The sequence below is a fragment of the Balaenoptera physalus genome (assembly GCF_965194825.1).
Source record: "Balaenoptera physalus genome assembly, chromosome: 2".
In the NCBI taxonomy this organism is placed as follows: Eukaryota; Metazoa; Chordata; class Mammalia; order Artiodactyla; family Balaenopteridae; genus Balaenoptera; species Balaenoptera physalus.
The window spans coordinates 41,214,497-41,233,462 of NC_138883.1; the positions used below are offsets into that span (position 1 = coordinate 41,214,497).

Consider the following 18,966-nt stretch of genomic DNA (forward strand, 5'->3'; position numbering starts at 1 on the left):
TTGTCATCATTGGAGATCATTCTAGTTCTCAATTTGTAAATACCTTTGAAAATAACAATGCATGTAAAGACCTTTCATCCTTTGATCAAGTTTCAAAATATTAATTCATCATTAAAGCCACATATTAAAAGACAGACATTGCTACCCATACTTCTTTAAATGGCTCAAACTGTCCTTTGAGGATTAAGGCCAAATTTTACCATCTTTTATTTTTTGCTTTTTTTACTTTTTTTTAAACCAGTCTTTAATCTGAACAAAAAGCAAGGATCTCAGATTTGGTTTGCCAAGTTCCTTTATTGTATAATCTTTAACATCTAGTATATTTATTCTACATGATTCTAATGCTGGAAATTTGCTGTACAAAAATAAAGGAATTTGATGTTTACCTAAACTGCACAATTTCACACTCTAACGCTGTAATACACTTAACATACAGTCTCTGCTAAGCCAATACAATTATTGGATAGATAACTAGATACAATATAAATGAACACTGATGATAAATTCAATCAATGATGGTTTCAGGTCTAAAAACATTACCTTGAATCATCTATATTTGATGTTTCATACATCTTCTTTGTTAAAATATAAAAATTAGGATATTTTAATTGTGAAGAAAATTACAGGAAGACAAATTCTTTAAAAAAATAATATAAGACTTTAAAAACAGTTATATCTCCTATTCCACATGGGACAATAGACTTAAAACTATCTGACCATTAATACTACACTAGCTTTGCTTCTTTCTGCTTTAAAAAATAAAGAAAAAGAAATTTTAAGAAATATTCCTTTAATTGCTCTTGGACTATACACTTTAATTAGAATTGTAAAAAGACTGAATGCTTTTATTAAGGAATATATATATATGTATAGAATATCCATGTTCCACATACTCATGTATAAACATATTCTGCCCCCCGCCCCTCCACCAAGTCTGAGGGATTCTATCAGTTTTCTCCAAATTAGCAACTTTAAAGCTTGGGCAGTCAGTAGCAAATAAAAATACATACATGACACAAGTATCCTCTTAAATTGGCTTAGAAGGACCACGACCTTAAGTGGTATGGTTTAAATTATGAGCTGAATCTTTTCACAACCCTAGAGAGTCAAGTATTTAGAATATCATAGGAGGAGAGCTAAAAAGCCTTTGTCCTTTTCTGTGGTGTGGACAGAGAAGCCAAAAGTATTCAAAGCAAATAAAATGAGGTTTAATAGGTCACAGCAATTTAGTGAAGGCATGTATTTAAAGAAAGAAAAAAAGAAAAAGGTATTCAGTGCCTGTTTTGGAAGCTGATTGCAGTATTTATCACTTTTTAAGACATATAACAACTTTTACAATGCAAATAGTTACATTCTTTCTATGTTTTTAAATATAGTAGTGGTTTTAATTACTGTAATATTTAACTAGATGCAGTCTCATCAAATCTACCTCAGTAAATAATACTGTATTTAATTTATGACATAATAATCTCCAGTTGAACAGTACAAGTATAACAACACTTCAACATACCAAAAATATTGAGTATTAATGTAAAGTCTGTTCAGGTGGCAATTCTTGCTTGATAATAAGCAATATAAAACTTAATATTGTAACATAAAATTACTTATCTAAAGCAATTATTTAGAATTGCACCAAAAACTTAAGAGTGCACACTAAAGAGAAAAAATAGCAATTCATTTCTAAAATTTGACCCCATTTCATAGTAAATAAAACTAATTATTTCTTTAAATTGGTAAGAAAACATGTACACTCAGGTTAAAGTGCCAATATATTAAATATCAACATATCCCAATACATATTCTTCTTCAGGTTTCATATTTTTCCACTAACCAGCAGTTTGAACCAATGTGCTATGACTTGGTAGCATTCTAAATATTTTATCTCACTGATAACATACTGAAATGAATCACTTAAAACAAAAAATTTCCAAGACCCCTGGAAACAGTGAGGAAACAAACTCATTGAATAGTATGTCCAGTGAATGAAATACTAAATACTATATACATATACTAGATATATCACTATCAAGTAGGGGAGAGAAATAAAAACAAAATAGCAGCTCCAAACAGTACTGAAAACTCAAAAACAACCATGATTCTAGTATCAGACTAATTATAATTGGTATCAAACAGTAAAAAGGGAGAAAACAAAATTAAAGTGCATATTAATTTTAACAATGCAGGCACAGGATATAATAGTGTATAGTGTATCAATGTTTACATGCTATTAAAGGTCTTTAACGTGCAAAGTAATGACATTAGGAGCCAAAAATGCATTTTAACACTATTATTGGCATGTCAAATTTTTCTGCTTAAAGAAACTGCATAATCTACATGCTTATTGCATATATGCACTAAACTGGAATTCTCTGGGGAGACTTAATATTTATGGCAAATAGTAGCTGCATCAATGATCATTTAAAAGTTTTTCAAATATTTAAAGGCATTACACTTGAGAGTTACAAATACCTTTCTAATTGTCTCAAAGTAATTTGCAGAATTATGACAAATACACTTCTGTAATTCCCAACTTATTTCTTGATTTTATTCAGCATTTATATTTCTGCCAGGTAGAGATATATGCCAGGTATGTCTTCTATTCAGGTTTACATTGTCTAGGTGAGGCAGTTTATGGCTTAGGCAAGACGCTTTGGAACAGTTTAAAATAAATTTTTAAAAGCTGTGGCACATGGAAGTTGTTAATAACCAGGCTATGATCTTCAAGTCATTTTTTTAAAAGTCCCAAAGATCTTAAATTCATACACACAGCTTTACACAGAAAGATGGTATTCAAATTATCACCATCATAAAAAAATCTGTTTATAATTAAATAAACCACAAATTAGACTTCCCTGGCATAAAATTGTTCATGCCAATGAATTCATCAAGAATTTGAAAGCACACAACACTTTAGCCTTTTTAAACAAAAGTATCCTGAACAGAATGTACTGGGCCATCCGAGTTGCTATTTCTAATATAACTGTGGTAGGACAATAACAAATATCTAAACAGCTACTACAGAAATGCCCTTTCCCACTTTTGTACACTAAATGTCAAAGGCATGTAAAGGTCTAAGAGCTAAAATGTTAAAGTTTGATTATGTTGAGGTTTTTCTTTAACAAAGCTACTTATTTTTTGTTAAATGATCCACCTTCTACTCTGCTTTCCAGGTACTTGTCCAACTCTGCCTCCTTCTTCACTGCTTCTGGCGATACTTTGGGTGCATTTGGAAAACAGATCAATATCACACTCATGTTGTCTCGACTTCCCTGGGAAGAAAAAAGTTTGAGAAAACATTTTGTTTTCTTTTTGTTCTTCAAAGCTTTGAGAACCTTTACAGTCATGCCAATTACACTTGTTCTAGTGAAAATATATATTGTTTTTAAGGAGAGAAGAATATATATGCACATGTGGAGGGGCACCCCCAATACATATATTGTACATATGGTATACAGGATAACCAATACCCCAAAAGACAGGAGAGAAACACTACAGATTAAAAAAATGATTGTTGCAATAGAGTTTAAAGTTCTATAAAACAAATATTTCTGAACATTTACTGGTGGCCTACTTAACATGAAGTGATACCTAATACAAATACACATACACACATACATTCATTCTATTTAACAAGATAGAAAATTCTAGTGATATTCTTTACAACATGATTTGATCTGTAGTTACACATATACTTGACAAATTTACTTTTTTTTGACAAATTTACATTTAAAATAAATTATGGGGCTAATTAATTTGCTTCATAATAAGTAGAAATATGGAATTAGAAGTAAAACTACATATATAAAGTTTATAAACCAGCTTTTAACTTTCATAATTTAAAAAAAAGGTTTAACTTTTAGGAAGTACATTCATTTTTAAAGGCACCTAGATATTCAAAATGCTATAATTAAAATACTTGAATCAATTTTGGCCTCCCCAAAAATCAGACTTCCTCTTCCTATTAGCAACTGGAGTTCTAAAATTTTAAGTATTTAATTCCCCTATACGGGAAAATTGAAGTTATACCATTCATTTAAGCAAACAATACAAAGAATTTAATATTTAAAATATTGGGGAATATTGTATAAGAATGAGGCAAATGATAAGATACTGAACAATTTTTAAAATAGAGCATAATGCAGAAGAGATAAAGTAGAATCTGAGTCATAATTTACTAATATCTGAATCCGACCAAGTCTCTCAAGAAAACAGCTTTTAATTTAGTTAACAAGTATTTAACTCTCAAGTGCTACAGAATAAACCTAACAAATGAATGCTACCTTGTCCCTTTTTTATACTAAAAGGGATAAAGAACATAAGCATCCTTGTTTGGTTCCCCCCAAATTCAGAAATTAACAACAATAGTGTGTACTATCAAGTTGTTGCTCTATTGATTTTTTTAACATATGTGTTGGATGTTACATAAACTTGATTTGTGTTGGATGTTACAAAAACCTGATTTTTAATTAAGATTTTAAGTACAGCTGGCAGTTGTGCATATAAAACCACAAAGAATATTATGTTGACTTTCTATTTCTGAGTTTTAAAAGGACATCGAATATACAGCCTCAGAAGAGTTTTATAAAATCACCATTTGTTAAACAAACAAACAAACACAAAAAATTAGTTAATGAGCATTATTGACAAAATAGAACTGTGGTGTAAAGAACACTGCACCTAAGTCAAGGACTTGGATTCTAGTCTTAGCGCTGCAACTAAAGAAGTAAATTGTGTAACATTTTTAACTTTTCTAGAAAAGGGAGGAGCATGTATCAAGCACACACTGTTTGCTAAAACTAGGTACTTCATATGTATACATTAGCTCATTAATTTAATTCCCCAACAGTCTTATGAGTTAGATACTATTTTCTCGATTCAATAGCTGAGAGAGGTGGAACAATTTGTTCAAGACTATAGAGTACAAAAGTAACAGAGGTTAAAATTTGATTCCAGGTCTGACTCTTAAGTCCACAGAGCCTTCTCTTGCTCATCTATATACACGATCCCATTTGATCATCCTGACAACCCCATGAGACAGGGTAATAATATCTCTCTTTCTCTCTCTTTTTTAAACAATTAAAGAACTGATTTTCCAGACAATTTAAATAGCTTACCTGAAGTCATACACAGTCTCATACCAAGTTCTTCTGACTCCATGTCCAAGGCTATTTCTATTACATCACACCAAATGATCACTAAATCCTCTGCTGGTGCTACAGATTCATTAGACCATAGTCTCAAAGTATTTCCATAAATGTACTGAGATATCACATGGTAAAAATAAAATATTAAAATTCTAAAATGCTTTTCATATATAGACACTGAGGCTTAACCCTCCCCATTCCCTTTTTTAAAACATGGTACAGTCTTTTTACCTTTGATAAAATTCCACAATATTAAAAAGCTCAAGTAGTCTTGGTTACTAAAAGACTAAACATTCAGATTATAACCCTTGCATTTTTGGTAACCGCGTAACTTATTTCTAAGAAGTATTCCTATGTTATTTTCATAATTGATGAAAAGTATCCTGCAATTGTACCAAAAACTTATTTCTGAGTACTATAGGTTCTAAGATGATTATATACTAGAGTAGTAATTAAGATGACATAAAATCATTTCATCTAAAAAAAAAAAAAAAAGTCTAGCTACCTTATACAAACAGGTGTCGACTACTTCATTGCAAACTTTCTCAAGGTCATCAGTGACTTCAAGTCTGGATCTTACAAAATCACAGAGCTCTTCATTTCCCATGACATCCCAAATACCATCACATGCAAGAATAATGAACTGATCATCTTCTTCAGATCTTTCAATATCATGGACTTCAGGCTCTGGTGACACAAGCTGCTCTGTAGGACCTTTTCCATGGACACATTTGTAATCGAAGTCCCCAAGGGCCCTCGACACAGCCAGAGAGCCATTCACACGCTGAATCATTACAGAACCACCTGCATTCTGAATTCGTTCTTTTTCCAGCGGATTACTTGGTTTGTGATCTTGTGTGAAGAAGTAAACTTTCCTGTTCCTACAAAGTAAACCTCTTGAGTCTCCACAGTTAATGAAATAAGTATGTTGAGGAGAAATTAAGACACCCACAGCTGTTGACCCACTTCTATCAGCACCATGTTTCTTCTCTGACATAACTCTCATATGTTCATCAATCTCCAGAAAACCTGTTCTGATTCCATTCTTTACATTTTCCACAGAAGGTGCTCCTGTAGACCCTTTAAAATCCTGGTTATTGGTGATGTGATCTAACAAATGCTCACAGCAGTATTTGGCAACCTGAGAACCAGCATGCCCATCATACACAGCAAAGAATGACCATGTTTCAAGTCCACTTGGCAAACCGATCACAGCCGTATGTGCGTCCTCCATTTCAACTCGCCAGCCTTGCATGCTGCTTAGCCCATATCGCAACCCATTACCCTGCCCCTGGGCATTATGTTTTTCCATCTTTGGTTTGTCTAAAAATGCTCCCATTATGTCTTGATCCTCTAGGTCTGCAAAGGAAGAGAAACAGGAAAGTTAATAACTATCTTATAAACAAACTACATATCCAACAACCTTTTTAAGAGTGAAGGAAATACAAAGAAAGCTTTAAATAAGAATTCACAACTCTTGTGATAAGCACTCACTGCTGACTTGGAACCTGATGATTAACAAGGAAGAATTGGGGGAAAGGCTGATCAGGCACAGCTCAGAATGTACAACAGGCAGAGAGAACTAAAGCATCATGATAGAAGTAGCTGATCTGACACTCTCCCCAAGGAACAAGTACTTGAAATAGAAAAGAGACTTGGCAGTGGCCATCAGCTTACATGAACCATGTCAAGTGGTTAAGGATGCACTGAATATGTGACTCTCTTAGGGAATCTCAGAACTAAGTTGTAGGTATATATTAATCAAGAAAAAACAAATAAATGAATTCACAGGACATACCAAAAGCCTACTAATTCAAACATCTTAGCTGAACATTCAGGATTTTCCAAAGTTTGATTCCAAATATCTAGTTTTATTCCTACTACATCAACTCTCTGAAAAAGTAGAAAAAGATCTACTCACAATGATCCAAATTTGCATGCTCCTTCCCTTAAGGAGGACTCAATTCCCTTCCTCCTTACTTATAGAAATAAGTATACCCATCCTTTAACGTCTAGCTCAAATTCTACCTTTTCCATAGGTTTTTCAGTCTCTGATAAGCCAATAAATTATTAGATTACTGTAAGTGGTTCAGTCTCAATTTTCAAGTTGCAAAGCAATTATACAAACATATAACAAAGACTGTCATATGTAGATATAACAAAATTCATCTACTGTAACCTAATCTAGTGGTAATAACACGTATCATCATATGGTACTCTATAACCATTTGGTATAAACAGAAAAGGAGATCAAAAGGTCTAGGACAGCACTGTGGACAAGCCTGAAAGCTTAGCTATCTAATCCTTTCCCAATAATCAAAAGCTAAAACCCCTGGTCTGGAATGAGCTTACACAAGGCAGGAAGACAGTTGGCCTTTACTTGAGTAATGGCCTAGAATGTAGAGACTTGGGGTCCAAGTCATCAAATGAGTCACAATTTAATGCAATCTGAAAGAAGGATACAATGAGATTTAATGGAGGTGAAGGTGAGATGGGAAGGAGTGGGGAAAAGTACCCAGGTAAATCAGGATGCACTTAGGAGATTAGGGGATTGATGATGCTAGTGATGCTAAGCTCTGAGAAGCTGGGAGAGAGAAAGGAAGAAGAAAAACAACTCAGAAAGGAAACAGTTTCCCGGCAACCTCTCCGTCCTTCTCTATCCTACGAGGGCCAAACTAATACACAGCAGAGAAGTCTGGCTGATTGGTATGATAAAATGATCTCCTGCCTGCTTGTCTGTGTCCTATTACAATTCCACTAATGGAGGTTAAATAATGAAAACTAGCCATTATTCATTCCTTATGGTGGTATTCATCAAATTACCTTTCTGACACCAAGTTGATACACAATATGGCAAGGGTGAGTGTTTTGATTGGACAAAAGATACAATAGTAATGATACCTTAATAGCAGACAATGTTTAAGATGAATTCTAAATCACTCTGATAAGTGTTTTACAACTGTTACCTGAAGTCATTCTCAACAACACTCTACAGTAGGTAATAATATTATCTTCAATTTATAGATGAACTTTAGTGTGACTAAAGAACCTGGCCAATGTCACTCATCAGACAAGTTGAGGGGAGTCAGGCCTCTAATTCAAGCCTGCCTGGCTCTAAAGCACCATTTACTACTACGGCAATGGTCTCAGTCATGGCTGTACAAAAGAATTATCTGTGGACCTTTTGAAAAGTTAAGATTGAAAAACCCAGAATTTCCACAGTAGGGTTGGAACCTAGGCATCTGTGTATCTGTTGTAAAGATTAGATGGAAAGCCTAGATAGATAGGTAGATAGAAGATGATTAAGCCATGGTGAGGTTAAGTCATCTGCTGAAGGTCAACAGCAAGTTGCCTCATCTCTGTACCTCAATTCCTTTAGCTGGGCTAAAGGAGAGGTGGGAGGTGTTACAGTCAGCCCTCCATATCTTCTGGTTTCACATCCATGGATATGGAGGGCCCACCGTATTCACTGTACTATGCTATTTTATAGAAGGGACTTGAGCATCCACACATTCTGGTATCCATGGGGGCTCCTGGGACCAATCCCTGCGAATACTGAGGGACAACTGTATACTTAAGACACTTGATACCACTAATCTAGCATTCGTCATCTGTATAATGGGCATATATTAATACTTACTTCTGAATGTTGCTGCAAAGTTTAAATGAGGTAATGGCTGCAAAGTAGCCACATAGAGTAGAGCAAAAATGAGGAACTCAGCAAATGGAAACTATTTAATTATGACTACATTCCCACATACACAACACATCTAGATTCTGATATTACCTAACAGGGATCTTACTCTCCCTTTTATAGAAAAGTCCAGTAGTTATTTTCCAGATATATATATATATATATATATATATATATGTGAAACTACCAAACAAATAATTCTTTGAAGATAAACAGGGTATGCTTTCTAAAAAAATAAAAACCCCAACTTTTGAAAAATATATATTAGAAATATAAAAATGTAACAAACCAAGTCAATCACCTGATAAAATTTTAGGTCCAGCCCTACTGCAAACGCAAAAATATAGTCAAGGGCAAATAATTTTGTGTCTGGACTTTTACATACTGAAAATAGGTGATTCAGAAATCTTACCTCCTGGGATTCTGAATAATTTGTAAAAGCCTGGTGAAGCAGCCAACTATAGCTACAAAATACAGCAGATAGTTATATAAAAATAATAGTTATCAGAAATTATTTACTTATAAATACTGACATACTATAAGTATCTATAAGTAAATAATTTTTACTTTTAAAAAATACATAGTCATTTTCCATAAGTGGACTACTAAAGAGTATTTTATTTAGTCAAGTTATTAAATTGGCATGTATCTACAAACAGTAAATCCCAAGGCGATTCAGTTTGCCCATGAAAGTTTAAGTTAGTTTCTGAGAGAAATTCTAGTTCTCACCTAGTGTTAAATCTACTCTGAGCACATGCTGGGTCTGATCACAACACTAGCATTATCAGATGATCTGAACATTTCAATACAAAGTACTATGACAATCACAAGACTGAATTCATCTTTGATATAATCAGAAAATTTGGTGACCATTTTTGTCTTTTAAAACCAAACAAACTTCCAAATTGAAAAATCCTAAGGCTGAGTCAGGAAGTATTCATTAAAGTTCAGCCACTGCCTTTTATTAAGTAAAACCGATCTCACAATCATAACGAAGAGTCTTGAACCTGGTCATTTGGTTTAACCCACTCAGAATTATCCCAAGTTAAAAAAAAGCTCTATATATTCATTCCACTGTTAAGATCCCTAAGCACCATATTAGCCATGAAACAAGAGTTATTAAACTGACAATTCTGGCAGAGTCCTTTAGTAAAAAATTGAAGACTAAAACACTACAGGGTTCTTTTCTGTTTACCTATGGACACATAGTATACTACAGAACGCCCCGGTGCTCCATTAACAGAGGACAAAATAGACTATGTAAACAATGTTGAGAAAATTATATTCTCTTAGTAATTGATATCAGAATTCTTCTTACAGCAAGCCCTACTTTTTCTGAGAAACACTACTTTGATCAGATATGTAAGTAAGGGGTTAAGGATCAAAAGATATACTCACATAACAAAAGATCACTGCTAAACAAGCATTTGAAGGAGGGTAGATGCTGCTAACTGAAGGACCTCTGCTTGATGAGCACTGAGATAGGTTTGATTATAAAAACTGGGGAGGAAAATCTGGACCAGACCTCCAAAAGAAATAAGAAATGTAAAGGTGGGGGGAAATCCAGAGGCAAAAAAACTATATAGCAAGAGAGACTTGAAGCTTCTTGGGGGAAAAGGGAAAAAATGGAATACCAGTTAGCAGCACTGGTTGCAGTGTATAACATGGCAACATTGAGGTCATTTGCAGTGAGGAGTGAACTCTCTACTACTACCAAACCTTTGGTATACCCTACATTGCCCACTAATGCTTATGTATGAATAGACTGTCAAAGATGAAGACAAATGGTCAGCTGACCTCTGGAATGCACACTTACTGACCAATAGAATACTAAGCAATTTATTGCATAGATGGGGTTCAGAGAAGAAGCACAAAGTCCTTGTGGCCACATGTCTCTGCAAAGGATAATCTAGGCTACATAAACTACTTTTAACCTACCAAGCTATGAAACATGGTAATTCATAAATTATATTTTGTAATCCAAGGCAACCATCTCAAAGTTATCTATGGTAATGATACATAAGCACATGAACAAAATTTTACACAATTTGAGGAGAAAAAAAAGATCAATCTTGGGTAATTTTTCTCCCACTTGGAGTCTGAAATTTCTTATCATTACAAAAATAATCACATTTATATTTACAAATTTGATTTTGGTAACGTATAAATAATCAGAGCCAAAATGTAGAAATGATCTGTCTAAACCTATTTTACAAATGAGAAGGTACAGAGAAACAGAATGACTTGCCCAAGGTCAAAAAGCTAGTTCAGCACTAAGCCTGAGAAAAGGACCTAGGTTTCTGGACTAACACTCTAATTCTCCTGCACAAGCCATCCTGTATATCTGCAAATGAAGTAATGGAAATCTAAAAATGTAGGCTTTTAAAAAGACAACACACAAGGCAGACAGACATGGAAGATGGTCACCGAAGAAAGCAGAAACTTCTTTTAGTGTCATGTCTTCCTCTGCCTACTCTACATAATTTGTGTTCTAAACTACCAAAGGTAAATGACCAAAAAAAGAGGAGGGAAGGGAAGGTAAAGAAGAAGAGAAAAGAAAGGAAGAAAGGCAAGAAATCCAACTTTTATTTTTTGTCCGAGACTAAGAGAAAACAACAGTGAACTAACTGCAATTTCTGGCAATGCCAATTTCAAATACACGAGCTAAATAAAATATAATAATGAGCAAAGAAAACTAAGAGGATGTATTTTTAAAGATTCAGAAATTAAAGGTGGGGATTGGGGGGTGGGTGGGTGAGCTCAGCATTCATTAGCTCCAAACTAGAAAACACCCATCAATTTATGAGATGACACTGAATGAATGAAACAACTGCAAGCTGTCAGCCAAAGCAAAAACAAAAAAAGCAAACAAACCACTCTGAAAGTAGGTTCATGGAAACGAAAAACAATTACTGAACTAAAATTTTCAAAAGAGACAATGAATAGCCAAATAGATACCACAGTTTAAACAATAAACAAAACAAAACAATAAATGAGATCACTTTGAGGAATTCTTTTAGAACTCAGGTCTTTCCTCATCTTGATTCCAAACATACAAACCCACCCATGTTGGTACCCATCCTATCCTCATACCTTTCTGTTATAACAGAGTACTCTATGTCCTCTCACTTAAATTAAATCCCTCTGCTCGAGCTTTGGAGCCCATGCTTCAAAGGAATCTTACACGACTTATATGTCTTCCCAGGAATAATAACATTATTATCCTCTTTCACTCCTCTATATTCAACCTCCCCCTTTCTATTGGAGTACAACTTTTAAAGACACTCAAATGTCATCCATTAAAAATAAGTCTTGGGCTTCCCTGGTGGCGCAGTGGTTGGGAATCCGCCTGCCAATGCAAGGGACACGGGTTCGGGCCCTGGTCTGGGAGGATCCCACATGCCACGGAGCAACTGGGCCCATGCGCCACAACTGCTGAGCCTGCCCTCTAGAGCCCGCGAGCCACAACTGCTGAAGCCCGCGCGCCTAGAGCCCGTGCTCTGCAGCAGGGGAGGCCACTGCAGTGGGAGGCCCACGCACCACAAGGAAGAGTAGCCCCTGCTCGCCACAACTGAAGAAAGCCGGCGCACAGCAGCAGAGACCCAACACAGCCAAAAATAATTAATTAATTAATTAATTAATTATTTAAAAAAAAAATAAGTCTTTAGGTGACTCATTCCCCTCTAGCTACCTCCTGCCTCTTTCTTTCCTCTACAGTTCAAAGTCTTTTAAAAAAAGTGTTGATGCTCCAAACTGTTGTCTGGCCATTCCATCAAAACAAGCTCCTCCAAGCTTAATCCAATGGACATTTTAGCCCTTGTCTGACTGCTCACAGCAGGATTCAACACAATACTCTTTGAAACACTCTTGCCATTGGCTTTTCAAGATGCTACACACTCCTAGTTTTCCTCTTACCCTAGCTTTTCCATCCTTGTCTTATTTGCAGGCCCATCCTCATCTCTCAAGCCATTAAACATTAGCATTCAAGGCTTAGACCTAGGCCCTCTTCTCACTCTATGCTAGCTCCCAAGGTACTTTTTCATATCTTTTTTTCTTCTTTTTTTTTTCTTTCATGGCTTTTGCCAGTGAATGGCAATATCATTCATCATTCAGAGGTATCATTTGATACCTCTTTCTACTTTATCTCCCATCAGTCCAACATCAAATTCCATGGATTCTACTTCTTAAGTATTCTCAAATCTGCCCAGTGTTTTCTCTAACACCATAGTCCTCAAGCTACCATCATCTTTCAATGCATTATTCTATACCAGCCTCCTACTTTGTCTCTTCACATGCATGCTGGCCTCCCTCCAATTCATTCTACAAACTGCAACTTTAGTAAGCTTTTCAAAATACAGATTTCAGTGATCATTTTGTAATCTACAGAAATATCAAGTCACTATGTTGTGCACCAGCAACTAACATAGTGTTGTAGATCAATTATACTTCAAACAAAACAAAAAACCCAAAGAACAAAAAACAAACTCATAGAAAAAGAGATCAGATTTGTGGTTACCAGGGGTGGTGGGAAAGGGAATTAAATGGATGAAGGTAGTTAAATGGTACAACCTTAACAGTTACAAGATAAATAAGTACTAGGGATGTAAGGCACAATGTGACTAATATAATTAACACTGCTGTATGTTATATTTATGTTTTTAAGATAGTAAATCCTAAGAGTTCTCACCACAAGAAAAAAAATTTTGTTCTCTTTTTTTTTGTACCTACATGAGATGACGGATGTTCAACTAAATTTACTGTGGTAATCATTTCATGATGTATGTAGGTCAAATCACTATGCTGTATACCTTAAACTTACACAGTGCTGTATGTCAATTATATCTCAATAAAACTGGAAGGAAAAAGATAACATAATACAAATTTCACTGTATCACTTCTATACTAAAAGTCATTCAATGGCTTTCCTCTCTTTGGGGGGATAATGAACTGCTTAATATGGCTCACATGAAAGCCCTGAGTAGTCAGGCGCCCATCAACCTTCTCCAGACTTACCTTACTTCATAATGCGCCACCCCAATAACATTCTCTACTCCAACCGTAAGGGCTTTCTTACAGTACCTAGTACTTATCATGTCCCCTTCCTCCAAATAACATAAACAAATGCCACTTCCTCTATAAAAAGCTATTACTTCCTCTCTTACTCTAGCCAATTCATACTCATTCTTCAGATTATTAACTCAAGTATCAGGTCTTCAGGAGAGCCTCCTCTGAGTACTCTGGATTCCCCTAGCACAGTAGACCTTCAATAAACACTTGCTAAATGAATTAGCTCAAAAGAAAAAGCAGATGCAAATAATAAAAATTTGGTAACAGAATGAGTACACCCAGGGAATAAATATAAACATAAAAAAATAAGACTTTCTGATGGAGAAAACAGAGAAGCTATAATCAAAGAAATATATTTTTCCCTCAGTAGATGTCTTCAAACTTACAAAGCTCGCTGAATATCTAGGAGGATTAATTGCTAAAAACCCACCCCTATTTACCCACAACTGAAGAAATTCAAAGAAAAGAAAAAAAAAAACATAAGCTTCTAGGAAAATCTTGGGTAATCTTCAAAGGAAAGAGTATCAAATTAGTATCAGCCATTGCCAACTGTAAAACTGAATCCTAAAGTAGAGAATAAACAGAGTTCTAAGAGTTAAGGTTAATTACATAATCATCCAAACTATTATTCATGTGTATAGGGGGAAAGACATTTTAAGATATATAAGGACTCAAAAAAAAAAAAAGATATATAAGGACTCAAAGCATATACTCATACTTTATGGAAAATTCAAGAAAAAATTCCAAACAAGCAAACATCTATTATGTTTTAAAACTATTAAGTTCATCTCTAAGACTTGTCATTAGTTTAACTTTTTAATAACATTACAGAAAAAGAACCTTCTTAAAAATACTGATCTAGAAAAACAAAATCCCAATATATAAAGTAAAAGAACTTGGGAAGTGGCCCAATTATCCAATTTAACACTAGGGAGACACTCTCATGTCTTTAGAATTATTCTCACATCAACAGCAAAGCACATATAAATCAAAAAACAAACAAAAAAAACAAACAAAAAATCTTTCATAAGACTAAACTTAAAAGTTACAGATCTATCCAATATGTGACTTTGGACAAGTCCTTTAGCTTAATATCTAACTTTCCTTACTGATAAATAATCAACCTTGATTAATTAACAAGGTAATTGTTCTGAGAAGTGTATAAGAAATTAAGTGAGAAGATTAAAGTTTTAGGAATACCTACATAAATGACATTAGTAAATTAATACTTTAGTCTAAAATCATGCTAATGAATTCCCATTTAAAAACTTATTCTCAATACCAAGATGAAGATTATGAGATAAATAAGATTATTTTACTACAGAAAAGTCAACATTTAAAGAAGGAAAAAAGAAAAAAGCAGCTACCAACTAAGACTACAAATTGGTAGCCTGAATTTGACCTTCACATATATTGTTAGTTCCTCTCCCCAAGCAACATGCATTCTCCAGAGTCCCCACTACTCCTTACTGACCATATCTAGACCATTTCATCCACTTTTCCACCACGGCATCTGAGTTTGCATCATTTGGTAAAGAGGACAATACCTGTGATTTTAACAGCATACAATCCATGAGGATTTACTCTAATCTGATCTTTCACTAATGTGGCCACCTCATCCCAAAGTAGCAATCAATACCTGTAGTAGACTGAATAATGGCTCCCAAAGACATCAGGTCTTAATCACACATAAACGTTACCTCATTTGGAAAAAAGAGTCTGTGTAGATGTGATTAACTTAAGAAACTTCTGATTGGGGGGGTTGGTGGAGAATATGTGGGGTTATACTGGGGTCTCTAAATGCAATCACAAGTGCCATTATAGAGGCAGAAGAAAATATGACACACACAGAAGAGAAGGTGATGTGACGACAGAGCAGAAAGAGATCTGAAGATGCTGGCCTTGAAGATTACAGTGATGTGGCTACAATCCAAAGAATGCTGACAGCCACCAGAAGCTGGAAAAGGAAGGGAATGCATTTTTCCCCTAAAGCCTCCAGATTGAGCACATTCCTGCAGGCTCAATGAAACTGATTTTGGACTTGTGACCTCCAGAACTGTAAAAGAATAAGTGTGTATGAAAAATCAGAAACTAGAATATAAAAAGTATTAACAGAGCTAAGGAATGAAATTTAAGAGATAAAACATTATTGTATTATTTTCAATAACATGAAAAGCAATAATGAGAAGTAAAGAACTTATAGAAAACAATTTACAAGAAGTAAAATCCAAAATAAGAAAAATCATCCAGTATGCAGATAGTAAGAATAAAGAGGTAAAAGTGAGTAGATTAAAGACACACACACTGTAGATTCAACAGTTTATTAGTACACTGTAAAATGAAAATCAAATAATGGAAGAGAAATTAAACCTCAAAGAAAGAAGAAATTAATCCTAAACTGAGAGAAAATTTGAACTTGATGATTCAAGGCATTCATCAAGTACTAGATAATTTTAGTAGAAACTTACAAATACCACAGCATAATTTGGTGAAGATAATGAATTTCAAGAATTTAGGGGAGGGATAAATTGAAAGCTTGGGATGAACACACACACACTACTAAATATAGATAACCAACAAGGACCTACTGTGTAGCATAGGGAACTCTACTCAATATTCTGTGATAACCTATATGAGAAAAGAATCTAAAAAAGAATGACTATATGTGTATGTATAACTGAATCACTCTGCTGTACACCTGAAACTAACACAATATTATAAATCAACTATACTCCAATAAAATTAAAATATTAAAAAAAATGAAAAAGAAAAAAAAATATGAGAATTTAGACAAATAAAACGTGCCAAAAAATAAAAATAAAAACAAAAACAAACCAGGCTGGCCTCAAACTTCTTTGCAATGTCAGATGACAGGCAATAATGAACTAATACCTATAAATGTTGAGGGTAAAGGGGTATATTCCAAGAAATCTAGACCCAGCAAAGTTGGCATTTATTATGAAGATAATAGAAAGATATTATCAAATATGCCAGCACTAAAGAAGTATATCATACATGTACCATTTCTGAAAAATCTGTTTAAAGACAGATTAATGCTATCAAGAGATTAATCAAAACAAGAAACTCAATAATGGAGTTGTCCTAGAATATAGGGCTTTGGGGTGGGCAAAATATACTAAGCAAATATAACCAAAAAGAAACCAAGGGTTGCAATTTTAATATCAGACAAAGGCAAGCATAAGGAGTAAAGCAATAACGAGGATGGGCATCTTTTTTTAATTGATGAGGGTGTTGTCTAAAATTATAATTTAACTTACAAATTTTATGTGCTAAATATTTTTATGCCAGATAATTCATAGCAAGCCTATCAAAAACACTATATGCTGAAATCAAAACTATGTATTGTGTTCAAACACACTTAAAAACACTAATTAAAGCTCAAACATTTATTGGATTGTATATTGAAAAACAAAAGCTTTATAGCTTTTCCTAATGCACTCCCACCCACCTCACCCTGGGGACCAAATAAAAGAAAGAAAAAGAAAGGAAACAAATGATACCATATTATCTGACTTTAATACAACAAACAGTAGATACTGGTAACAATAAAGAAGAAAACTTCAAACATCTGGAAATTGCTTTAAAAGGCATGCTTCTAATCAACTTTGCATTGAGTTTGTATATTTTTACAGTTACAAAATATTTAGAAATGATAATAATAAGAAAAATCTCATATCAAATTCTATGAGATGTAACCAAATCTTATTCATGGAAACTCATACTTTCTTAGTAAAGGCCAGTATACTAAATATTCAATTCAAGAAGTAAAAACAACAACCACACACATACACACAAAACCTAAGGAAAGCTGAAGGAATATGTTATGAAAAATTAAGATAAATATGATAATTACATGAGAGAAAAATGATTAAAATAGGTAAACCACTAGTTAGCCTAACTGAGAAAAACTACAATTCAAACTTAGAAACCAAACAGGCTAAACTCACCTCACAGGTAGGTGTTTTTTTGTTTTGTTTTTTATAAAACACACTGTATAATTCTTTGTCAGTAAATATGAAAATATGAAGGAAATTGACAATGCTCTAGGAAAACAAATCACCAATTTTCTTTTGGGGGGCCAAGGAGTGACGGAATAAAGACCAGTAACTCTGGAACAAAATGAGAAAGTTATCAAAGAACTATCTTTAGAAAAAGCTCCAGGGCTCACAAGAAACAAAAAGCAAAAAGGTTGAAGAACAATTCGAGGTTAAAGACCAAAAAAATATGACAACCAAGTGGAATGTGTGATTGTGCGCTGGCTTATATGTATTTGTGTGAGCAAAGAGAATATGCATGTGTGCACATAGAGGGAAAAAAGAGTTTATAAAAAAATGTGGCAAAATGTTAACAATTGGTCATTTGGTAAATATGGAAGTTCACTGTATTCTTTTTTTAATATTTTCTGTAAGTCTGAATTGTTTTCAAAATAAAGTTATTAAAAATAAAAGTGCATCAGGCAAGACAATTTCACAACCAAGATGTTTTAAGCCTTAAAAGAACATGTAACTCCCAAATTACTTAAACTACCTAAAGAACAGAGAAAAAAACTTACCACTTTTTATAAACATACACAATCCTGACGTAAAATTTGACAAAGATAGCACTAAAAAAATAAAACTATAGTCCAAACACATTCATTAATACAGATGCAAAAAACCCCAAGTAAAATATAACCATATATTACGGAATAAAGACAAGTAACGCTAGTCACTTACAAGTTACCAAGTAGGGTTCATTTTAGGAATTTAAATACATTCGGCAACCCATTAATGTAAGTCACCTCTTTAAAAGTTAAAAGGAGAAAAACCATATGATCGTCTCTGCATAGACTATGATACGATAATACATATTTCAAGCCAGAAAGGAAGCATAGTGATTAGAACAATTCCCAAGAAAGAAACAAGAACAAGGATACCTGCTCATATCTCTATTATTTAGCAATGTCTAGAAATACTGATCAATGCAGTCACATTAAAAAAAAAAAAGTATAAAATTATGAGATCAGATTATTACTTGCAGATAACGACTATGTGATGGCAA

The 18,966-nt window shown here is 34.0% G+C and overlaps 1 protein-coding gene across 2 annotated transcripts in view; it reads right to left on the reverse strand.

The window, feature by feature from the left end:
• The window catches only part of PPM1A (protein phosphatase, Mg2+/Mn2+ dependent 1A), a 39,644-nt gene that overhangs the window by 4,469 nt on the left and 16,209 nt on the right, over positions 1-18,966 (reverse strand). For both annotated transcript variants that reach the window (XM_082450462.1, XM_082450461.1), the window contains exons 2-3: positions 5,650-6,503; positions 3,152-3,269 (exon numbers count right to left, since the gene is read on the reverse strand). In XM_082450462.1, the coding sequence (XP_082306588.1) occupies positions 3,152-3,269; positions 5,650-6,483 (952 nt within the window). In that variant the 5' untranslated portion in view covers positions 6,484-6,503. The remainder of the gene's footprint in view (positions 1-3,151; positions 3,270-5,649; positions 6,504-18,966) is intronic.